The 25,249-nt window shown below is 40.7% G+C and overlaps 2 protein-coding genes across 25 annotated transcripts in view; one reads left to right on the forward strand and one right to left on the reverse strand.

Annotated features, from left to right (window-relative positions):
• The window catches only part of LIPA (lipase A, lysosomal acid type), a 277,547-nt gene that overhangs the window by 155,019 nt on the left and 97,279 nt on the right, over positions 1-25,249 (forward strand). For 4 of the 23 annotated variants that reach the window (XM_070561826.1, XM_070561894.1, XM_070561822.1 and 1 more), the window contains exon 1: positions 20,516-20,817. The exons of 15 other annotated variants lie outside the window; for them this stretch is intronic. The gene's annotated coding sequence lies outside the window, so the exon portion shown is untranslated. Of the gene's footprint in view, positions 1-20,509; positions 20,818-25,249 lie in introns of those variants that run through there. 4 more of the 23 variants (XM_070561835.1, XM_070561867.1, XM_070561923.1 and 1 more) reach the window with 3 other exon arrangements.
• On the reverse strand, positions 4,084-20,993 carry IFIT3 (interferon induced protein with tetratricopeptide repeats 3). 2 transcript variants are annotated; one of them, XM_070561704.1, is made up of 2 exons: positions 20,730-20,993; positions 4,084-6,087 (listed from the first exon to the last, which is right to left on the reverse strand). In XM_070561704.1, exons 1-2 carry the CDS (start codon positions 20,732-20,734, stop codon positions 4,629-4,631), a joined length of 1,464 nt encoding a protein of 487 aa, XP_070417805.1. In that variant the 5' UTR covers positions 20,735-20,993; the 3' UTR covers positions 4,084-4,628. The 2 variants fall into 2 exon arrangements, with proteins under 2 accessions (XP_070417805.1, XP_008508887.2); XM_008510665.2 differs by lacking the exon at positions 20,730-20,993 and adding an exon at positions 15,841-16,579.

Below are 25,249 nucleotides of genomic sequence, written 5' to 3' on the forward strand. Positions count from 1 at the left end.
AGAATCTTTAACAATGTCACATTGTTAACTCAGGATTATCCGGGAATGGAGGATGTATGCCCTGGAACTTGGCAAGTACTACAAATTCGGCATTTTTGGTTTTTAGAGAACCATTTGCTAAACATTTAGCAGCACACCCCTAGCTATCTCTCTTGCTGTTATATCAGATGGAGGATTTTCACAGAACAGTAGTATTTTCAGGTAAAAATATTTTCTGCAAGTCACTAGTCCTAATCCATCTATGAGAGAAAGGAATGGACACATGGTAATTCCTGAGTCCTGATGATATCAATCAAGATTGCCAAGTCAGCAGCCAATGGCTGAGTCTTCCTAGAATCCAGTGGCTGAAGTTCCTCCCTTCCGCTTGTTTATGATTGGAGGGTAATTTGTATTATAGGGCTAGGTAGCCAATGATTGAGGGCCAGGGACAATTTTAGTGATTCAGCTACTAGTGCTGCAGGAACCTTGAAACTGAGTCAGTTAGAGACCCGTAAGAACCACAGGGTCAGGAACTAGATCTGCCTGTTGCTTCACTGGTAGATGGCCACCTTCAAATCCCTTTTCTTCACTTTGTTCCTGTTAGATGCTTAATGTGGGATGACTATACAGAAAAAAGAGTGATGGGGAGGCAGCTCTTCCTGCTGTTAACCTGGAAATATACTTCAGCTGAACTATTCCTTTTCTGGAAAATGTCTTAAATCTCCACTTGCTCAAAGGAAGATGTTTGGAATTGGTGCAATTGCATTCAGTAGGCCACTGAAGAAAGGAAGGAAGTCAAACATCAAGACAAATTGCATCCTACATCAGTCAGGAAGATCTTGGAGCCAGAGACCATTCTTTTACCCAAGTGTTTTCTATTTTTTCTACAGAAACACAAACATCCTAAAGTAAATTCATGGTGACCTGAATTACTGTTGCTGGAGTCTTGAAGTCTACATGTTTAACATGTGTGACCGCCATATTGCAATGGCTATTACCACAGTGATGTTGAGGATATTGGCCTAACATTTAGAAAAAAATAAATCTTTCAGAAAATAATAATCATACAAACCCCCAAGCCTTTTACATTACATATTCAATAATAGAAAAGAAGGCAGGCTGCAAGGCCATTTTTCCTTCCTTCCTTTATTTGAACATTTTTTGCCTGCCTGTCCCTAGGTATCTTATCACCTCCATCATTGCTCTCTTCTCTCAGCCTTCCTCTAGCTCTGTATCATTAAAAGTTCTTTAAGAGGCTGGCCTTATGGCATAGTGGTTAAGTTTGCATGCTCTGCTTTGGTGGCCTGGGGTTCACGGGTCCGGATCCCAGGTGTGTACCTATGTACTGCTCATTAAGCTGAGGTGCGGTGGTGTCCCACATACAAAATAGAGGAACACTGGCACAGATGTTAGCTCACGGACAGTCTTCCTCACACACACACAAGTTCTTTAAGAATCTTCAGAAAGAGTCTGATTGGATCAAAAAGGGATAAATAGAGCTGCCTGAGTTCCTGAGAAAAGCTGATGATGCATCCAGTTAACAATTGTTTAGTCACTAACAAAACACCAAAGTTAACAGTTAGGAAACATAGCATCTTTCTCTTAAAATTTGTGCTTAAAAAACCAAAAAACAGTGATTAGGAGTTTACTAATGAAACAAATGATTGCATATTAGAGGCAGAGAAAACCTTCAGCTCATGGCTGCTGATCAGGAATCCAGGACAGCTCCTATCTGACTCACCACTGTGTGACCTTGAAAAGTCATTTTACTTCTGTAGCTCTCAGTTTCCTCATCAGTTAAACAAGTGTCTGGGCCCCATCCCAGATCAATTTAATTAGAATCTCTGGAGTGGAGTCTGAGTCATCCATACATTTTAAATGCTTTTCAGGTGATTTTAATGTGCAGTGAGTATTGAGAACCATTTTCTAGATCATTGGTTCTCAAACTTTTGCATGCATCACCTGGAGGGCTTGTTAAAACACAAGATTCCTGCATCCCATCTCCAGAGTTTCTGATTCAGTAGTTCTGGGGGCGGAGTGAGTCTGAGAATTCACATTTCTTATAGGTTCCTAGGTGATGCTTATGCTGCTCTTCGAAGAACCACATTTTAAGAACCACTGGCCTAGATGATCTCTAATATCCCTTTTAAGTATGAAACCCTGAGAATCTATGGCTTGGCTTCTCATACCTAGTATATGCCTAATTCTCTGAAATACTGTGTGTAGTAGATGGCAAAAAAATGGCCAAAAACTTCTCCCTTTCCTGTATGCATGCTCTTCTACATTGTGACTTTGCTACTTTTCCCATCAAGAGATGGAGTTCATTCTTCCGTTCCCTTAAATCTGGGCTGGCCTTGATTGACCAACAACAGAATGTGGCTGAAATGACGTTGTGGGAGCTCTGAGCCAAAGTTACAAGAGGATTTATAGCTTTTCTTCTCTTGCTGACCTGAAACACCACCATGTGAAGAAGGCCAGGCTTGCATCCTTGGGGATGAAAAGCCACATGGAGAGAAAGACCAAGCTAACAGCTGGCATCAACCATGAGATGTGTGAGTGAGTCCATTTGAGATCATCCAGTCCAAGTTGAGTCACTGGCTGATTGCAGTCACATAAGTGAACCCAGGCAAAACTGGCAGAAGGACCCTCCAGCCGAGTCCAGCGCTGTATAACCCAAGAATTGTAAGCAAATAAAATGGTTAATTTTTTAAGCCACCAAATTCTGGGATGGTTTGTTATAACATAATATAATGGATACATTATGCCTATATTTCCCTATGTGTAGAGGGGACAATGTTAATTTCTGTAAGGTCTTTCTAATCCAAAGGAAAGGCTTGCTGAAAGAGAGAGAGAATATGAGTAAAAGTGCTTTGAGCTCCATATACTCAAATCTGGAATCTATTATCTTCTAAAATTATGCTTTTTTTCAATTAGTTTCCAGTCTTTTTCACTGAGAAAATTTTAGCATCTAGTAACCATTGTCCTTGAGGTAGTCTAGTGGTTTTCACACACACTCATGTGTCTGGATGGTTTTCTTTTTTTTTTCTTTTTTGGCCCTCCACCCATCCTCTACTGTCTTAAGAGTGTTGGTCTGTGGTATTTTTGAGTGATATGTCCCATTACATACAGCCTTTCTTTAGAGTTGTTGTGTAAATAATGACATGCAGAGACATTCCTTGATATGGAAATACTGGGCCTACCAGCTAGGTTTATTCATTAGCTATAGCTCCCTTCTATCAGCCTCTTACTATGTTATTCGAAGTCATGCCTCAGCAAAATCCCAAATCCATAGTAGGTCCAGATCCTTGAGTTCACTTGGGAATGGTCCAAGGTGCATGTATTATGTCTGTGAATGCTAGAGGGCTGCTGTGTGGGGGTTCTTGGTATGAATTCTAAATTCTAAATTCAGAGAGGCAAACTCATTTAGGGCCATAGTCTTTCTACCACTCACAAATCTAGAAACAAGTTTCTCAATGTTAAACCAGCTACAAAATGATTCTAGAATTTATTTGAAATGTTATATTAATTCCCAGTCTAGGGGAAAAGGAATTTAAAAGGAAAATGTCTGTCAGGGAAGTGGGAGAATCCTGCCTCCCCCCACCACCTTTCCTTAAGTTTCTTATGGCTGGTCAAATAATTAAAAAGACAGGTTAGCAGGAGAAAATCAAACAAGGTTTAATAGCATGTATACATGTGAGAAACTCGGGAGAAACTGAGTAACTCAGCCAACTGGCTGAGGCTGCCTGTTTCAGTATCTTCAGCTACAGACAAGGAGGACATTTGGGGTAGTGATTTGGGTCTTCAAAGGGGAGGAAGGCAACCCACATGGAAATGGAAAAGCACAGCAGCCCTGCTCAACAGGGCCAACTGCTAACTGGGCAATGGTCTCAGCTGAGGCCGCTGGGCTGGAGTGAAAGTCAGTTCCCCAAACCCAAGGATGAGCTGGCTACAGTGAGAGTGTTAGCTCTAAGGAGGAGCTAAAATGGACATGTTGAGAATAGCATGGTATGGCTGTAGAAATTACCCATCATCCCTAGCAAGACAAACTTTCGGAATTAATATTACTCTTAGTCACACGTGCAAACCACACAATTACTTCTATCCTGAGTTGAAATTTTTAAATTTATTGTAGCATTATCATCAAGAATACATATTTATTGTATTATCACTATCAAGAATACATATAAATACATGGCTGAAGCCAAGAGCAAGTCATAAGGAATTTTCCAGGGTTAGTCAAAAGCTAGTCTTCCAGGAGGCCAAGAAGGCTAGGTAGTAATGGGATGGAGGATGACATTCTGTTGGTAGGCAGTCACCAATTATGACTCCTGGCATCAAGGACAGAGGTAGGGGATATCTGGTGAACTGAGTGCAAACGGAGAACTAATGAGCATCATGCGGGCCTGAAGCACTGTTTCTGCTAGTAAGTAATTATAAGATCTGCAGACTAGAGAACTATGTGTGGTTGGTATGGATAGGGTGGACAAACATGAGAAAACAGCTCTCTAAAATGTATCTTAAAGCAATAAACAAGGCCATCTTGCCCAGAAAACTCAGATTGGGGAACTCCTGCCTTCCCACCCCTCTCCTCATCATGGCCACCATTTCAGGCTCCCTGACTCTCTGTTCCTTTCCCTCTCTGTTTCAGCTCAGGGATTAGGGAGCTCTCCGAGAATGGACCTGTCTGTGCCCTGGTTCATTTCTTCACTGCTTTCTTCAAGCTCAGATGCTGGCAGGAAAAAGCTGCTTATGCCTGAAGGGCTATTCTTTAGTAGGCGGCCCAGTTCCTTCTCATAACATTCAGCTGCTTGTAGCAGATCTCCATTCCACTTGTGAATTAATCCTTGTAGATACCAAGAATTTGGTGCATTTTGTGGAAGTTGATTTTCAGCTACATTCTGTAGTTGGTTTTTCATCTTTTCCTTCTCAGCTGATTTTGTGCTTATGGGCAAACCTTCTAAATAATGTTGATCAGCAGTGTCTTCAGTCTTCCCATGATACTCCTGAAAGTTGCAATAGTGCTGATGGAGTTGTTGCCTCCCAGTGTCAGGGAGCTCCTTAGTGAATGGTATCAGATAACATTCTTCTGTTTCCAGCTCAGTGAGATCAGAGTATGCATACAGAGAATTTAGTCCCTTCTCCTTAGCTTTAATCAAATAGTCCATGGCATAATCTCTTAGTTCTTTAATCTTCTCGCTATTCCCACTAGCTTCAGATTCTCCTGTTTTCTGAATTTGTTTGACTTTTCCCATATAGCAGCATGCAATCTGGTAATAGAGGTAGCCGTTGTTTGGCATGAATTCTAATGCCTTTAGAAACAGTTCAATAGCTTTGTCTAGATCACCTTTTTTTTGGTAAAATTTGGCTGCCTGGCGAAGGACATCTGTTTGGCAAGGAGCTTTCTCTAGGGCCTCTTCAACCAACAGCTCCCCTTCAGCTTCTTTATTCCCCTTCTGCAGTTTCAGGGCAAGGAGAACTTTGACATACTGATTGTCAGGACTCAGCTCAATGGCCTCCTTCAGAACATTGACAGAGCATTGCTTCTGTGGTTTTTCATCTAGACAGTATGTCGCGATGGCCAGTCCAGAGGTGAATTCTGGATTGTTGGGTTTCTCTTCCAGAGCCTTCTCAAAACACACCTTCGCCCTTTCATTTTGCTTTCCTCCACACTTTAGCAGTGTCCACCCTTCTTCACAGTCAAGCTCAGGACACTCAATACTATAAGGATTTGAAAACTTCTCACACACTTGTTTCACCTTGTCTACGTAAATCTGAGCTTCCAAGAGTCTGCCCATGTGATAGTAGACCCAGGCATAGTTTCCCCAGGTGACCAGACTTCTGATTTCTGCTTGGTCAGCGTGCTCTCGCTGGATTAACTCCTCAGCTTGCCGTAAGCATTCCAGGGCTGCCTCATTTTGGCATTTGTGATATTTTATGTAGGCCAACAAGTTGTACATTGTAGCTTTGAACTCAGAGTTTAAAAATTCAATCTGGTTACACACTCTATCTTCTAGGTCATGTGAGATGCCTTCTTTCTTAAATAGGTTCCACGTGAAATGGCATTTTAGCTGTGGAAGGATTTTCTCCAGAGAATTCCTGTTGACGTCACTGTGAAGAAAATAAACATGGTCATTGTGATGTGTACCTGCCAAGCATTGCATCTTGTGATGCAATTATAGGTTAATCTTGTGTGGCTATGATATGCCCACATATCTAGTTAAACATTAGTTCTGAGTATATCTGAGAGGGTGTTCCTAGAAGAGATTAGCATTTGAATTAGTAGACTGAGCATCATCCAACCTTTTGAGCCCCTGAGTAGAACTAAGAGGCAAAGGAAGTGTGAATTTGCTCTCTCTGCCTGGCTGCTGAGCTGGGACATTGATCTTCTCCTCCCTTCAGACCGGGACTTACACCATAGGCTTGTTCTCAGGCCTTCACACTCAGATTAGAGCTTACACCATTAGCCCTCAGTTCTCAGGCCTTTGAACTCAGAATGGAACTACACCATTGGCCTCCCTGGGTCTGCAGCTTGCAGACAACGGATCATGGGATGTCTCAGCTTCCATAATCATGTGAGCCAAATCCTCATAATAAATTTCTCTCTCTCCCATTCTAAATATATATATATATATATATATATATATATATTTTTCTTTAAATATATATAAAGTATACATTTTAGCTTTATATTTCTATATATAGAAAATATATATAAATGTTTTCTTTAAATATATACTAATATATATTATATATATAAGTATATTTATATATATAAAGTATATATATTAGGTGAGAATCGTTTTAACAAATAAGGGCAGTATAAAAAAGTTTGGCTTGAAAAATAAAAAAAGAAAAATGGATAAAAATAAATATCCTTACAAATTATTGTAGAAATAATACAAAAGAGGGTTAAAATTCTTGATGAGGAAAACTAAAGTGTGTCCAATTATATAAAGGCTCTTCCCTTGCAAGAAATAGGGATAACACTGAAGATCTAGTCTTGTTTCACTGCTGAAAAATGTACAAAATAGAAAAACCAGTCAAGGTCAAATTTTGTTGTGAGCCCACTGCTTATACCTGCCTACTTTTGATGTGAAGAAAATTAATGACCATGGTGCAAGACAGAGCCAATGGTAGGACAGCCAAGAGTTCTCCACCCAGGAGTCCATCCTCCATTAACCTTCAAGTAAAAGCTGAAGAAAAGCAAGCCCTAGTGATGTCTGAGTTCTGCAGTTGGCTGACTGAATTTCCTCCTTTGTAGAGCTCAGAATAGTTCAGTTCTTGGCCAGGAGAAACACGGAAGAGCCTGGAACAATTGTATTTAGCAAATGCCTGCTGCCTCTTCCCAACTTTCGTGGGTTGGTCCTGACATCAACCAGCAGCATATGTATATGTGTATGTATATATATATATATATATATATATATCCTATTGGTTCTAATTCTCTGAGAACCTTGACTAATACACACCCCTAAGTTGTCCTAGACAAAAGAAGGGGTGCTTCCTACATTCACCTTTCTACAGCTATGGTCTGTGTAAGAACCTGCAAAGCACATCACTGTGTGAGCAGATATGCAGGAAGTGAGGTAAAGCAGATGAGAGGAGAACACTGCAGTGAGAGGAACGGGGAGCTCTTGTCCTGCTCAGTTACTAAGTCAGGGCTCAGTCCTCCACATGCTGGGTAAGGTTTGTTTAGTCATCCAACAACCCTGCACAGTGCTACCTCTTTGTGTTACTTTGACAAAGCTGGAGGCATCGCAATCCCTGACTTCAAAACATACTACAAAGCTACAGTAATCAAAACAGCATGGTACTGGTACAAAAACAGATGCACGGATCAATGGAACAGAATTGAAAGCCCAGAAATAAAACCACACATCTATGGACAGCTAATCTTTGATAAAGGAGCTGAGGGCCTACAATGGAGGAAAGAAAGTCTCTTCAACAAATGGTGCTGGGAAAGCTGGACAGCCACATGTAAAAGAATGAAAACCAACCACTCTTTTTCACCATTTACTAAAATGAACTCAAAATGGATCAAAGACCTAAAGATTAGGCCTGAAACAATAAGTCTTCTAGAAGAGAATATCAGCAGTACACTCTTTGATATCAGCTTCAAAAGAATCTTTTCAGACACCATAACCCCTCACATGAGGGAAATAATAGAAAGAATAAACAAATGGGACTTCATCGGACTAAAGAGCTTCTTCAAGGCAAGGGAAAACAGGATTGATACAAAAAAACAGCCCACTAATTGGGAAAAAATATTCACAAGTTATTTATCTGACAAAGGGTTAATCTCCATAATATACAAAGAACTCACACAACTCAACAATAAAAAATCAAACAACCCCATTACAAAATGGGCAAGGGACATGAACAGACATTTCTCCAAAGAAGATATACGGATGGCCAATAGACACATGAAAAGATGCTCATCATCACTAATAATCAGGGAAATGCAAATCAAAACTACACTAAGATATCACCTTACACCTGTTAGAATGGCAAAAATATCCAAAACCAAGGCTGACAAATGTTGGAGAGGCTGTGGAGAAAAGGGAACCCTCATACACTGGGAATGCAAACTGGTGCAGCCACTGTGGAAAACCGTATGGAGATACCTCAAAAAGTTAAGAATAGAAATACCTTATGACCCAGCCATCCCACTACTGGGTATCTATCCTAAGAACCTGAAATTAGCAATTCCAAAAGTTCCATGCATCCCTATGTTCATCGCAGCATTATTCACAATAGCCAAGTCATGGAACCAAGCTAAGTGCCCAGCAACTGATGATTGGATAAAGAAGATGTGGTATATATATACAATGGAATACCACTCAGCCATAAAAAAGGACAAAGTCGTCCCATTCACAACAACATGGATAGACCTTGAGGGTATTATGTTGAGTGAAATAAGCCAGACAGAGAAAGACGAACTCTGTATGACTCCACTCATAGGTGGTAGTCAACATATGGACAAAGAGAACTGATCGGTGGTTGCCAGGGGAAAGGTGAGTTGGGGGAGGGCACTAGGGGTCAAGTGGTGTACCTACAACATGACTAATAATGATGTACAACTGTAATTTCACAAGGATGTTAACTTTCATAACCTTAAAAAAAAAAAAATAAAGGCTATCCTGGCCCTCTTTGCCCCCAGGGCTCACAGCTGGTTAGAAGGAACCATGTAAAGAAATGAAAGCCCAGGGATAGTTGCCACCATGCTATGTGATATCTCTTCATCTCTCCCACCACCTCCCTACAGTCACACATAGACCCTGCAGGCTTGGTTTCAGTCTGACTGAAGTAGTCTCCCTGACATAGGCCAGATCGCCAGAAAGAATGAATTTGTTTCGAGAAAGAAACTAAACAAAATTGACAAATTTGTCTTTTGTAGTTGGAAGACACCAAGAGAGATCGCTTGACTAGATAAAGTTAAATAAGTTATACAAGTTCTCAGTGTGTGTTCTCACATCTTTGTTTGCCTAGGGCCTGAGGTATGTTTTACTGAATTTGTGCTCCTCCTTTCTTACCAGTAGATTCTTGGCACCATAAGATTGGAAAGTACCTCCAGAAATCACTAAACCCAGTGTTGTTCATATTTTTGGATTTCATAGACTAGCACAATTTCAGAAAAAAGTTATGAACCAAATAGGACTGCCAACTTATTTGGCAATACAGTGATATGGGGAGAAAATTCATCCCCAAAGACATCAATCGTCCTTACCAATATTTTATTTTTTTTTTAAAAAAAGGGAGCATTTTTATTATCACTGAAGAAGTAAGAAGGATATAATCTCAGAATAATGGGAAGTTCTTTAAAATGCCAAAATATATTTTGCTTTATGAGGAGCCACTGAGTTTATTTGCAGTTTACCGTGGATCAGCACCGGCCCCCACACCACTGCTGCAAGTGCTCTGATCTACTTGCTGTCTCTCTCTCCAGCAATGCTCATCGAACCATTTCTGACCCAATATGATTACATGTCAAATGCTTTATAGTGAGAGATGCAGAGGCAAGGGAATCAATCCAAGGCAAGAGAAGAGGGGAAAGATGCTGTCTATGTACATATCCTCTTTATATGTGTGCCTCTTTTCTTGGCAGTCTTTTTCATGCTCTTGGTCCCTGGCTATAGCACCACAATGCCAATATCTTCCCTCTCCATTCTAGAGTTTTCCAATTTGGCTTCATCTGAGGATTCTAGTTGCCCTCTAAGGAGGACTACAGGTCATAACTCAAGTTAGCAATTACTAGAAAATAAATATTGAGAAAATTATAAAGATGGTCACTGAACAAATCTCTTTATAACTGTTAATACAACTAAAACATAATAAAGGCATTTTAATGTTTCAACATCAGTTAACTTTACTCATTGCCGAATTAGAAAGTTTACAGAGAGGAAGGAAAAGTGTGGGCTTCAGAGAAATAAAATGTGTCTGCAGATTAGCAGGTGTATGTAAGTGCCTGGAAATAATAGCTGAACATTCTAAGGATAGATAGAGGTATTCATCCAACTTCTCAGTGAGCCTACAGAAAGACAGGTGACTGGATGTTTTTGCTTCAACAAAAACCAGAACCCATCTTGCCAGTTTGATAACACTATTTCTTTTTTCCCCTGTGTTAGTAATGTAGGCTTTGACATAGCCATGTAGGTGAGCAGAATTTGCCTCCCCAAAATATGCCTCTTTGGCATAAGGATTATTTTAAAGAAGCTACAGACACAGAAAAAGTTCTGAAAACTGAGTAAGTTACCCTTTTGTAACAGACATTTACGTTTTATGTAAATGTCATTTACTCCATTTCAGGGTGTTTCTAAACCAGGAAAAAGGGCATGACTAAATCTTTAGAAACTCTTACCAGTGGAGAAGGCAATGACTTAAATTTGCATAACAACCTTACCATTGTTTGCTATGCCTTTCCTGGTATCCACTCATAATTGACTCCCCATCCCCAGCATCTTCTTTTGTCCTTAGCTGAAGACAGACAGCATTTAAGGTGATGGTTTCCACCATTTCTGGGTGTTGCTCAGTTTTTCTGGATCTCTCCCATGTATACATGTTATTAAACTTTTGGTTATTTTTCTCCTTTTAAGCTGTCTTATGTCAATTTAATTATTAGGCCAGCCAGAGAACCTAGAATGGGATAATGAAAATTTTTCCTCCCCCACATCAGTAAACCAGAGGGGTCTTACCAAACTAAACTTTTAAGCATGTATTGATGAAGATTCTCTCTCCAAAATTAAACATATTCCAACCCTGTCATATATAAGCTTTAGGAGATGTCAATTGCTCAAGAAAGAGTAGAGCAAACAGAAAGGCTCACTCAATATTTCTGAACCCATGAGAGAGCCTGAGCATGGAACTCTTGGGGACATTCCATCCACAGAACTACTTCACCAATGTTAGAGCTGACCATGCTAAAAAATTTATGGTTACATTGAATAGTTTATTCAGGAAGGTAGCCAACTATTTATGTGGCTTCATGATTATAATGAAACCTATTGAAACTTGGAATTCAGGTCTGTTGATTTTTCCTAAGCCTTCCTCCCTAGGTCTCCAATTTGATTAGGTATTTGATACCTGATCTCTCCTTGAAGTAAAATTTGGAACAAAGTATATTGGACCAGGAGTGCTAAGATCTGAATAAGAAGAAACATTAAACCCAGAGCTAGAGTCCAGGAGGTTTGCCTTAAAAAACTATTGCCTTGGTGGATGAATTGCTTATAAATCTAGTATAATGGTTAAAAGACAAAAGTTTTAAAAATAACTATAACTACAATTGTTAATGTATATCCAAGATAAAAAGATATAAATTGTGACATCAAAAATATGAAATGTGGGGAAAGGGGAAAGTAAAAAGGAAGAGTTTTAGTATGTGTTCAAACTTAAGTTATCAGCTTAAAATAGACTGTTATAAATATGAGATGTTTTATATAAACCTCATGGTACCCACAAAGCAAAAACCCATAATGGATAAGCAAAAGAACAGACAAAGGAATCTAAGTGTACTACTACAGAAAATCATCAAATCACAAAGAAAAGAGCAAGAGAAGAAGAAGAACAAAGGAATTACAAAACAGCCAGAAAATAAATAACAAAGTGGTAATAGTAAGTCCATAACTATTAATAATTACTTTAAATATAAATGGACTGAATTCTCCAATCAAAAGACATGGAGTGGCTGAATGGATAAAAAATAAGAGCCAACTATATGCTGTGAAGGGGTTCAGAACAGGCCTCCACAACATGTGCCACCTTGGCATGTGGAATATTTCGAGCTTAAGGCAATTGAAACCTTGCAGGCTCAAGAGAAACTTTTATCTCTCCCTTAAAGAATTTAATTTGGGAGCCTTGCCCATAATAAGAGTTATCACCAGAAATAAATTTTTATGACCTAGCTGTATGGTGGGGCAAATCTGTAATCCTGAACATCTACTCTTATCATCCTGGGAATTTCCCTCCTTCCCTCTGAAGCCTCAGGCTTCTATTGCATTCCTTAGTGCAAGATGGCATATATACTTCATTTTACCTTTTAGTCTCTGAACTTCTCATGTTTGTGGGGTCTCTGACTCTCTCATGTGTGTGGGGTTCCCATATGTACACAATTAAATTTGATTTTCTCCTGTAAATCTGTCTCCCATCAATTTAATTCTTAGACCAGCCAGAAGAAACTAGGAGGGTAGAGGAAAATTTCTTCCTTCCCCATAGTTGCCTTCAGCTTTAAGGACACACACAGACTGACAGTGAGAGGATGGAAAAAGATATTCTATGCAAAACAAAAGAAAGCAGGGTTAGCTATAGTTATATTGGACAAAATAGACTTTAAGCCAAATATTGTAATAAGAGGCAAAGAATGTCATTGTTTAATGATAAAGGGGTCAATCCAACAAGAGGATATAATATTTGTAAATATTTATACACCCAACATATGAGCACCTAAATACATAAAGCAAATGTTAATAGACGTGAGGAAAGAAATAGCCACCAATACAACAATAGTAGAGGACTTCACACTACCCTTTTTCAACAATGGATGGATCATCCAGACAGAAAATCAATAAGGAAACATTGGATTTAAGCAATATGTTCAATCAGACGGACTTAGACATTTACAGAATATTGCATCCAACAGCAGACGAATGTGCGTTTTTCTCAAGCACACATGGAACAGTCCCCAGGATAAATCATATGTTAGGCCCCAAAACAAGTCTTAATAAAACTTAAGAAAACTGAGATCACATCAAGCATCTTTTGTGACCAGTATTATTCAGCCATAAAAAAGAAGGAAATCCTGCCATTTGTGACAACATGAATGGAACTTGAGGACATTATGATGAGTGAAATGAGCCAGATAAAAACAAATACCGCATAACATCACCAATATGTGGAATCTGAAAAAAAAGTCAAACTCATAGAAACAGAGTAGAATAGTGGTTGGCAGGGGTGGTGGGGGTGGGGGAGGGTGGAGGAAATAGGGAAAGGTTGGTAAAAGGGTATTCAGCTGTAAGATGAATAAGGTCTAAGGATCTAATGTCTAACATGGTGACTAAAGTTGAAAACACAGTATTGTAGAACTGAAATTTGCTAAGAGTGTAGAACTTAAATGTTCTCACCAAAAAAAAAAGATAAATATATGAAGTGATGGATGTGTTAATTAACTAGACGGGGGGTAGAATCCTTTCACAATGTATATGTATATCAAATCACTACAATTTACACTTTAAATATCTTACAATGTTATATGTCAGTTATACAGTAAGCTGAAATTTAAAAAAAATTATCTTAGCAATTCTTGTCCCTATTTCTTCTATGTACTTTAGGTACATGAAATACTCTGGGTTTTTTTGTTCCTTTGGATTTTCATTACATATTTATTATGCATTAATTGACATATTTACATATATCATGTAATCGACCTATTCATAATGTTAACCTATTTAACTGAGTAGATCAAAATAAAACATTTGAAAATAATTCTGATTTAATAAAAAATAAATTATTGCCTTTTAAAAACCAATATTCCATTTGCCAAGGTTTCCTCACTTACTAATTTATCTCGTGTGTGTTTCTGAAAGTCATTCTAAATACGCTTTATATGTATATTTATAAAATTTAATAAATTACTGAACAGTAATTAAATTCAGATATTTAAAGGAAGGACAAGCAAGCAAGTAGGATGATGGCTGCAGTAACTTGATAAAGAGAATGTCTAAGTTCAGGTGAAACATGAGAAATTGAATGTCTTTCCTACCTGAAGATTCTGTATCTAGTAGAAAACATCAGGGAGGTAGGAGTCCCTGTGGCCCAGGAAGAGATTTCTCATGGCCTTAAGCTGCAGCCATGAGGTTTTGCTGACCAAAGCTATAAAACAGCATTGCTAGTCCTGAGGAAAGCTCATTTATAGTCTTTTATAGTCTTTCCTCCTTCTCCTGTTTGCCTACCAGGATGTTGACAGCCTGTTGGCACTGCCCACAGACTCCAGTGTGGATGCCACATCCCCTTCCAGGGCCTGGTCAAAGCCATTACTAGAGCAGAATCTTGAAATTTTCAGAAAGAGGCACTGTTTAAATGGTAAGAGTAGGAGTTTCCAGGAAAATCTCCTCTGAGGCAGCTTGCACCACAGAGGCTTTGGTTATGCTGCCGCTGACTATATGAAGGAACAGGCAGACCTCATGCCCAGTTAGTTGGTCAGAACAGGCACAACCCAAGGAGCCCATCACTTCAAATAGTAAGCCAAGGAACTCTCCAGAGCAGTGCTTCTTACACTGTAATGTGCATATGGACCAAATCACCTGAGGGTCCTGTTAAAAATCAGATCTGCATTCAGTAGGTCTGGGATGCTGCCTTTGTAGCAACTTTCCAAGGGGTGTTGGACTGGACCACGCTGTTTGTAGCAAGGTTCCAGGAAGACTTCCCTTTTGGAAATGATTTCCAATCACCAGTTTCTCATCCCCAAAATATCCCTTAAGCAGGCAAGCCTTGCTTTTATGTCAACATCCTCCCCACCCCTTCCACTCCCCACCCACTTTGGGCTTCCTCTGCTCACATTTATACACATACAATGCAGGGAGCATTTAGTGTGTATATAAAGTAACTGTGATCCTCTTTAAATATGCATTCTTTTTCTAGGCCTTATTTCTGATCCACTCCATCAGGATTTCAAAAGGCAGGGCCCAGTAATTTGTATTCTAATAGAACACTCAGGTTGGTTGTGATACAGGGTGTCTGCAACACAGTTTGAGACTCTGCAGACACTTTCTCCCTATTCATAGTTCACAGGGACGGTCTAGCAGGTCGGTAAGAAGAAGGGTAGGGAGACATACTCCTCAATTCCGAAAGAGCAAATTTCAAGGTAAAAGCGGCCTTATTATGAACTGGAGTTTTGCAGCGCTGAATTAGTCATTAGCATGTTTGCGGAGAAGTAAGTGTGCTCTTAAAATAATCACAACAAAACTCACAAGCCTCTGATTTAGTCCTTTCAAATATAAGAAACAAAAGAGAGACCAGGACCTCCAGTAACTATCCTCCAGGCCCTAGTCCTCATTGACCAGGTTTTGTCTGAAAGGATCTGAGCATGCTCTCCCTCTAGGCTCTCTCAACAAGCCCCCTTCCCTTCCCAGCTGCCAGCTTCCAGCTCTGCTGGAAACGCTTCCCTCGACGTCCTTACGCTGCCTGACTCTGTAAATCAGAAGGAGCCACAAAAATAAAAATGCATGAATTTGTAAGATAGATTTATGATTTAATTAGATAAATGCATATTTATAAGCAAACACTGAATCAGCATACTTCAGGAAGTTGGATGCAAGAACAAGATTTGTGAGAAATTCACAACTTCCTATCAGAGAAGCAGGGAATATTTACCTCATGACAGCTGTTCCCTTGCTATTCTGAAAAGCTGGGGTCCAGGCTGATTTTATTTTCTGCTTGTGCGTTGCAAGCAAATGCTGAAGAGATTTCCACCTAGGACGCTCTCCCTTACGTGTGTGCTTTTATGAAGGAGAAAAGGAAAACGAAACCGATGCAATGTTGTCTGGATTTCTGTTGAGGAGAAACTGAAACTGAATGTGTGAGAGCTGAGTTTATTCTCTGCTGGGGATATTGTTCTACACAGATTTCTTTTTTTTTTCCCCAAAGATTTATTTTTTTTCCTTTTTCTCCCCAAAGCCCCCTTTACACAGTTGTATATTCTTAGTTGTGGGTCCTTCTAGTTGTGGCATGTGGGACGCCGCCTCAGTGTGGTTTGATGAGCAGTGCCACGTCCATGCCCAGGATTCGAACCAAGGAAACAACTGGCCGCCTGCAGCAGAGTGCGCGAACTTAACCACTCAGCCACGGGGCCAGCCCCATACACAGATTCTTAACTGTGTTTGAGAGTGTAGGGGATCACATTTGGCCACCCCAAAATGTGCCTCTGGCATAAGGATTATTTTGGAGGTTACTTTTAAAAACTGCAGACGTGGGAGAAGCTCCCAAAAGTAAAATTTACCCTTTGTAAGAGACATTTACATTTGTAAGGGAAATTTCCATCTGTAAGGGTATCACTCTCTCTGTACCAGGAAGAAAGGGGGATGACCTTATTTCTAGAAACTCTTATCAATGTGAAGGGCAACAACTTAAATCTGCATAATAACCTTATTCTTGTTTACTGTGCTTTATGGTAATCTCCCATAACTGACTTCCCCCTACCCCAACTTCCTCCTTTGTCTTTTGCTGAAGATAGTATTTAAGATGAGATCTTCTGCCATTTTGGTGAGTTGCTCCATTTTCCTGAGTGTCTCCCATGTACATGTGTTATAAAGCTTTGTTTGATTTTCTCCTGTTATTCTGTCTCATGTCAATTTAGTTCATAGCCCAGCCAGAAGGACCTAGAGTGAGTAGAGGAAATGTTCTTCCTCCCCTAAAAGAGTTTGTAAAAAAAAAAGGCATTATAGATCCCTTACAGGGGCTGGCACAGTGGTTAAATTCGCATGTTCTGCTTCTCAGTGGCCAGAGGTTCACCGGTTCAGATCCTGGGTGCAGACATGGCAATGCTTGGCAAAGCCCATGGTGTGGTAGGCATCCCACGTATAAAGTAAAGGAAGATGGGCATGGATGTTAGCTCAGGGCCAGTCTTCCTCAGCAAAAAGAGGAGGATTGGCAGTAGTTAGCTCAGGGCTAATCTTCCTCAAAAAAAAAAAAAAGATCCCTCACAGATTATAGGCCCTACTCCCAGAGATTCTGATGTACTCTGGGGGTAGGCTTGGGCTCAGGAATCTGCATTTTTATAAGCACTGTGGAAATTGTGTTGCAGGAGTCCTGTACCACATTTTGAGAAGCACGGTCCTCGAGATATTTTGAAAAGCAGTTTCCTGTTTACTTGTGGGAGATAATGTTGATACCAGCTCAACATAAGGTTGACATAGGGGAAGCCATATTGTAGAAAAGAAACCATATAGTACTTTGAATGACTTCTGACTAACTAACCCAGCTGGATTTGCACCCTCCAGGAGATCTGCCTGCTCTGTAGATTTTATGACTGATGCTTGTGCACATACCTCCTAGCTGTGATAAGATGATAACTTCGTTCTTTTGAGTTCCTTAGGAATGTGATGACCCCCTGAACAGAGAGTCTATACTGATAGCCATCATCAGTGAAAACTGAAAGATCTGGTGTGGCGAATCCTAGGTCAACACTCCTAACCCCCTCCCACTGGCCTATATAACTGCTTCTAGATTCTGTGTCTCCCTTAAGATGGCAATTTTTGAAATCAGTCGGCCATCTTCCCCTTTGCTAGCAAGTTGTAATAAAATGCCCTGTTTCTGCCACTGTCTTGCCTCTTGACAATTCGCTTTTGTCTCCCAGTGAGCAGATCATGCCCTTTGGGTGGTAACAATGTAATGTATCAAACAGTGAGTCAGACAATCTAGAATAGAGGAAAATAACCACAGGACACCTCGATTTTGGTTATCTCTTTGACTACCTCTGGGATATTTGTTGAGTGATATCACTTTGCCTCATTTTCTCACTTTTAAATTGTCCTGGAATGCATTTCCTTTTTCCTTCCATCCAAACTATAAGAAAACTATGCCCTGGGGAGATCCACATTTACCTTCTAAGGTATGGCTCTGGGCACTCTAGGGAGTCACCAAAGCATTAAGACATTTCACCCTTTTGGCCTTTGAACACAGAGGCATAAAATGCTCAGCACTAGACTTTGGGACCTCAGACACTCCACCTGACCTCCTGGGCAAGTAGTTTGCCCTCTGAGCCCTATTTGGCTCATGTAGAAAATAAGCCTAATGAAAAAATAATAGTCCTAGGGGCTGGCCCAGTGGCATAGAGGTTAAGTTTGCATTCTCCACTTTGGTGGCCCGGGGTTTGCAGGTTCGGATCCTGGGCATAGACCTAGCACCACTTGTCAAGCAATGCTGTGGCAGCATGCCATATAAAATAGAGGAATATTGGCACAGATGTTAGCTCAGTGACAATCTTCCTCAAGCAAAATGAGGAAGATTGGCAACAGATGTTAGCTCAGGGCCTATCTTCCTCACATACACACAAAAATAACAGTTCGTCCTTCTTGGGGCTATTGGGAGGATGATAGGAGATAATGGAAGTGAAGCACTTAATAGAATGCATGACTAACTACTGATCACATAGAAACTGTTACCACCATGATCACTGCTATAGTAGTGTTACAATTTTAAGTACGTGAAGGAAGAAACAGAATTTCTTAGTGGATGGGGCAGAGGAGGACACTCATCAGCCAACTGGCAGGTGACAGGCGTTCCCCAGGTGGTTTTCCCCTTTGGCAATTTTCAATGCTGCTGGGAGAAGCAGCCCAACCTCCCCCTGTCCCTACAGCCTCTGGGACACAGGGCAGCTTGATGTGAGATTCAATCCAACATGGTTCAAAGAAGCCCCATTAGACTTCCTGAGGTCAGTGGCTCTTGACACACCCAAGCATAGATCATTGTATTTTTTGTTTGTTTGTTTTGTTTGTTTGTTTCTTGAGGGAGATTAGCCCTGAGCTAACATCTGCTGCCAATTCTCCTCTTTTTGCTGGGGAAGACTGGCCCTGAGCTCACATCCGTGCCCATCTTCCTCTACTTTATATGTGGGACGCCTACCACAGCATGGCTTGCCAAGTGGTGCCATGTCCGCACCCGGGATCCCAACCGGCGAACCCTGGGCCACCCAAGTGGAACATGTGCACTTAACTGCTGCGCCACCAGCCGTCGCCCAGCACAGGTCATTGTAAAACCACTTGGGCAGACTGGCTGCCAAGGCTCTGGGCAGTGTCAAGTTATTTGGTCAACCCCATTCGTGCAGGCACAATTAACATAACTCATGGCCAGGAATCCATTGTGTAGAAAAGGGTAACCTGAGGCACTTGGCAGTGAATTCCTCTTACCATCCCCAAATATGAGCCTGCAGAGCATTTGGGAACCCTTGGGTCTTCCTTCTCTCAGTCATTGAGTGGTCACTAGGATCCTCCATCCCCAGGCAATCAAGCCCTCAATCCCTCCCCATAGGTGTTTGATGGGAAAGCCTTTTTTTTCTCTGATCTCAGTCTTTCCTGAGGCTCTATCCAATGGCAGAACTTGAGCAGGTCTATATTCATATTTTTTTAAATCGTTTATTAAGATTATACTTTGTATACAATAAAATGAACCCATTTTAAGTATACAGTTTGAGGAGTTTTGACAAATGTATATACCCATGTAACCACCACTACTATTTCCTTATAGGCTCTTTGTATCACCCACAGAGATTCCCGGGTGTGCATTCCTAGTCTATCCCAATCCCAGTCTCCACCATCCCCAGGCATCCATTGATCTGCTTTCCATCACTGGAAATGAGGTCAGTATTAGAAAAGAGATTAGGTCATTATGTTTTGAAGATAAATTAGTTTTTTGCTGCTAGCCAGCTGTCATCAGAGCAATATAAAGAGATACTCCATGCTTTGAGTTTTATTTTTACATAAGAAATGGAAAAATGCCCAACTGTGGGAATCATTTCTTACACTTCCCGCCATGAATTGATCAGACTTTCAGGGCAAAATTCCACTCAACGTGAGTTGGGTTTGCGCTACCAGTTCTTTCTTTAATGATATCTGCTGAAAAGAAAAATTTCTTTTTTTTTTTTGAGGACGATTAGCCCTGAGCTAACATCTGCTGCCAATCCTCCTCTATTTTGCTGAGAAAGACTGGCCCTGAGCTAACATCCGTGCCCATCTTCCTCTACTTTATACATGGGACTCCTGCCACAGCATGGCTTGACAAGCAGTGTATAGGTCCACACCCAGGATCTGAACCAGCAAACCCCAGGCCACTGCAGTGGAACGTGGAAACTTAACCACTGTGCTACTGGGCTGGCCCCAGAAATGCTTTATTTTAAAATTACAAGAAGAAAGCCTCTTAGTCCTTTCAAAGAAAACAACAACAGAAAAGCCCATAGAAAGTAAATCCCTTCGATTTGAACTTTGAATCAGCAAACATTGTGCCTGATTGGATCCACCCACTCCTGCCAAGCCTCCCTCACATCCCAGCTTCTGCCTCCCAGCTCCACCCAGTGAACAGTTCTAGAAGCTTAGGGAGCTTGAGTGTGTATACTAGAAAAGCAACAGAAATAAAAAGTGCCCATACTGATAAAGGTATGTTTAGTCCATAAACAACAGGACAACTCAGAAACATGCCTACACTAGAGAAACTCAGCTTACAGTTTGCATTCAAGATCAAGGATGCTTATACATTGGTATTTCACTGACCTCATGACTGCCACCTGCTTCTCTGCTCTTCTGAAAAGCCGGGATCCAAGCTGATTTGCTCTTCGGAAATCTTTCCAGTCTGGCTCAAGTAAGTGCTGCAAAAGCTATATAAATGGAAAGTGGGGGTAATAGGAATGCATCAGCTGATGCTTTCTCCCTGTTTCTGAGCTGTTATGAAAGGGAAGGGGAACTGGAAAGTGAAACTGATCTAAAATCAAGAGGAAGGAAATGAAACTTAAGGTTGAGATCTCTGAAGACTCAGTCGAAGTATGTTGGTTAAAATCATGACTCTGGGGGCCGGCTGGTGGCCCAGAGGTTAAGTTCGCACGTTCTGCTTTGGCAGCCCACGGTTCACAGGTTGGGATCCCGGGTGCAGACATGGCACCGCTTAGCAGGCCATGCTGTGGTAAGCGTCCCACAAATAAAGTAGAGGAAGATGGGCACGGATGGGAGCTCAGGGCCAGTCTTCCCCAGCAAAAAGAGGAGAATTGGCAGCAGATGTTAGCTCAGGGCTAATCTTCCTCAAAAAAAAAAAAAAAAAAAATTGTGACTCTGAACTATAGTTTGAGGGAATATGAAAGCACTCCCAGGACTCTGTCCAGATCTAGACTTGGCCCTAGGAAACTGCATTTTAAAATAAAGGCTGTAGGAGATGCTGCTATAGGGGTTTCTGGGACCACATAGTGAGAAAAGCCATTCCAGAAATATTTTGTAAAAAGTAGTTTCATGCAGTAAATATACTTGTGGGAGACAATTTGCTTCTGGAGACCTAGGTTTAATTCTGTGTTCAGTTTACTAGCTCTGGGGTTATCCATGAGTCAAATCACTGAGCCTGAATTTCCTTTTTGCTCCATACTCATCTAGGAAGCCACCTTGGAGTGAACTCCAAGCTGTTTAAATCTTGGAGGTCTAAGGCAGTCATTTAGTTTTCCCAGCTGTAAAATGGGAAGTAGTAAGACATGTAATATGGTTTAATGGCTGGCTGGCTAGCTGCTAAATTTATGTATTTATCCTTCAAGCAGTGAAGGAGTGGTATCACTCTGAGAGACTTTGTTTTTCATTTTTATAAAATTTCCTAGCCATTATGTAAATATTCATAAAAACCTAGGGAGTATAGTCCTCATGTCTGAGTTGATGAAGGAATTGTCAGTTAGGTAGGAGAAAGACTCTGTAGGGGAGGAAGAACCATTCCCCTACCCTCTAGGTCCTTCTGGCTGGTCTAAGAATTAAATGGACATGAGACAGAATAATAGGAGAAAATTAGACAGAGATGAATAACATGCGTACGTGGGAGAAACCCAGGAAATCTGAGTAAGTTGCCAAAATGGTGGAAGCCACTACCTTAAATACCATCTTCAGCTAAGGACAAAGGAGGATGTTGTGGAGAGTGGTTTGAGACTTCAGAGGGGCAGAAGGCAATTTACATGGAGGTGGAAAGGCAAATGTTGATAAACAAATGTTGACCGTGCCTTGCAAAGACAATGAGAGTTGGAGAGAACTTTCATTAAAAAGGTTCTTGTTAGGTTCCTCCCTGTCTATCACCCTAGTTTATATTATGCTATAGTTATCTTACGGTATCAGCTCCTTCCAGGAACAGGCCTTCTCTCTTACATTCTTTTAGGCAGTTAGGGGGAAGGTCAAAGTTTCTTCCTGAGTCTTTTGTTCTTAAAAAGTAGTCAAGCCAAGGAGACACATTTGGAGGTGGCAAATTCTGATGCCCCACAGCTCCTTCCATTCTGAAGCTGCAGAACGCAGAGACTTCTGTATAACACAACTGACACACGTGTTTTCCAATAACTGGAGTATCGTAAGATACTTTCAGTTGAGAGGTTGTTGTCATGTCCAGTGAAAGTGAGCTGCAACTTGGAAAGACCTATAATTCTGATTGGTTGTCTTCCTTAACAGTTTGTTATCCTGGTAGTAATAAAGTGACATACCTTGATAAAAGTAAACAATACTTGATAAATACTGTGATACTATGAAAGGTATAAATACCACCCTTACACCCAAGTAAGGGGACCCTGCCCTTGGTGCTGTGCTTTAGAGGGCCCCACATTTCACAGACACAAAAAATGTAAATTTTTAAAAGAACACATGGCATCTCTGTTACTCAGAATCTGTTGCTTAATCCTGGCACGGTTGGACTTGGAACCCTGAACGTCCAGCTCAGGGAAAACGTATGTCTATCTCTTGACTTCTTGGCTCAAAACGAAAGGAAATTGAATTGTATCATGAAAGTTTCTGCATTGTGAGGATGCAGGTTTTAGAGACAGACACTGCTTGGAGTACAGAGAAGATGTGAGCGGCAGAAGCAGTTAGATCAGAGTAAAGGAAAATTTACTGAACTGGTCAAAGCCTTCCTCTCAACCTGGATGTAATAGGTTCTTGCATAATGAAGAATTATTTTCCAGCACAGTAGCACCAGCTGCCTATTTTTTTGCTTCTCTTCTTATTCTAATTCCTGGCTCAAGAAGCACTCATGAATTAGTGTGGTGTTTGCAACAGTTGCGTAAGGTGGTTGAATAACATTCTGCTTACTAAGAAATTCACAGTACTCTAAAACGTGTACACTTGTAGATTTAGATTTAGACATTGAGTCAAATTTTCTTCTGCATTTGGACTCTTCCTTTGGGAAATTTACTGATGAATGGTTCCTGGCTATGGGTGTTTAAAAATAAAATCATGCGGGAACAGATTTTCATATCCATCCTCTATTCAGAAAATAGAATACAGAATATCTCTAACATATCTATTGAGTGAAAAGCAATGACAGTATTTACAAAGCTGGTCATAAGGACATGATACAATGAAAACAAACTTAGAGTTAAAAATAGAAGATGATGAAAGAAAAGCTTGCTTTCTTTTTATACATTTGAAACGAGTGCTCATTCCCTATTCTATATTGAAATATAATCACATACCATACAATGCAGCCATTCAAAGTGTGCAATTGAAGAGTTTTCAGCATTTCACAGAGCTATGAACTGTCACCATAATCAGTTTTAGAACATTCTCATTACCCCCAAAAGAAACCCCATACTCCTTTGCTATCATCTCCAGTCCTCTCATTTTCTCCCAGCCCTAGGCAACCACTAATCTACTGTGTGTCTGTATAAATTTGCCACCTCTGGATATTTCCTGTAAAGAGAATCGAATAATCTGTGACCTTTCATGACTGGCTTCTTTCATTTAGCCTAATGTTTTCAAGGTTCGGCTGCGTTGTGCATGTATCAGTAAGTACTTCATTTATTTGTATTACCAAATAATACTCCACTGTATGGATGTACATTATTTAATATATCAGTTCATTGGTTGATGGATCCACTTTTGAATATTATAAATAATGCTCCTATGAACATTCATATACAAGTTTAGGTGAATATGTTTTCATTTCTCTTTGGGTATATACCTAGGGATGGAATTGCTGTGTTATATGGTAACTCGACATTAAACCGTCTGAGGAGCTTCCAGACTGTTTTCCAAAGTCATTGCACCAGTTTACATTAGAGATATTTAGTCAGCTTCCCTGTTTGCAGCCTCCCAAGAAGGTGTAGATTACCAGCAAGGAGGCAGCTGCTCTGTAAATTCTATGGAAAATGTCGAATTAGTCAAATTAAGTTAGTCGCTCCCCCAAAATAAATGATGGAGGAAATGGTGGAGGAAGGGAGGAAACAGGAGCATGTGGTCTCTACTTGGAACCCACATTTCCCAGATTGGCATCCAAGGTTGAAGATACACATGGTAAGGATCCTAACAGTCTTATTTCTGTTTATCTTTAGGATTCTAACACTTCCATGCTTCTGGTCTTAGTGGAAGCAGATTGTGCAAGTCAGTTGACCAGAGGTGGGACGAAAGATGAAAGTGGAGCATGACTCAAGGTTGGCTGCCCCAGGGACTGTGTTTGAGCCCTACGGAAAAAGGGGCTACTAGCAGAGCCTGATGAATCTTTCACTGAGGACTCTGAGGCTGAGGAGTAATTAGTAGTACTTGGAACACAGACAGGAATGAGAGAAATGTTCCTCCCGCCTTCATGGGCACTGAGACACTTGAGAACATTTTTGGCAGGGATATCAGTACTCTGAAGGTGGCAGTCAAATACAGAGAATGATGAGATGTGTTGAAGCAGTTTTGAGGACAGAGGACATTGATGGGTGTGGGTGCTGGAGCAATACCCATAGCAGATGTGATTAGATGATTCTGACGGACTTGTTCATCAACACCGAGGAGACACCTACTGGGGGCTTGTTATCTACCTGGGTGAGGATATGAGGGGAGTCAAACATCCTGCACTGGGAGGTGTGGTTAAGAGCCAGGGAATTCAAGTCATTCCAATTGATGTGGCTCATTTCTTATCCCTGATAATGAGATTTCAGGAAACATGAGCTACGCTCATAATTTTCCTTATTGTTTTTCAGTCATTTCTGTTAGCTTTAAGTCTTCAATTAAATATCAAGTATAATATGTCATACACCTCTTCCCTAGCCTTTCCTCCTCTTTCCTTTCAGGGTCCTGTTCCAGCA

This window comes from Equus przewalskii, chromosome 1 (assembly GCF_037783145.1).
Source record: "Equus przewalskii isolate Varuska chromosome 1, EquPr2, whole genome shotgun sequence".
NCBI lineage: Eukaryota > Metazoa > Chordata > Mammalia > Perissodactyla > Equidae > Equus > Equus przewalskii.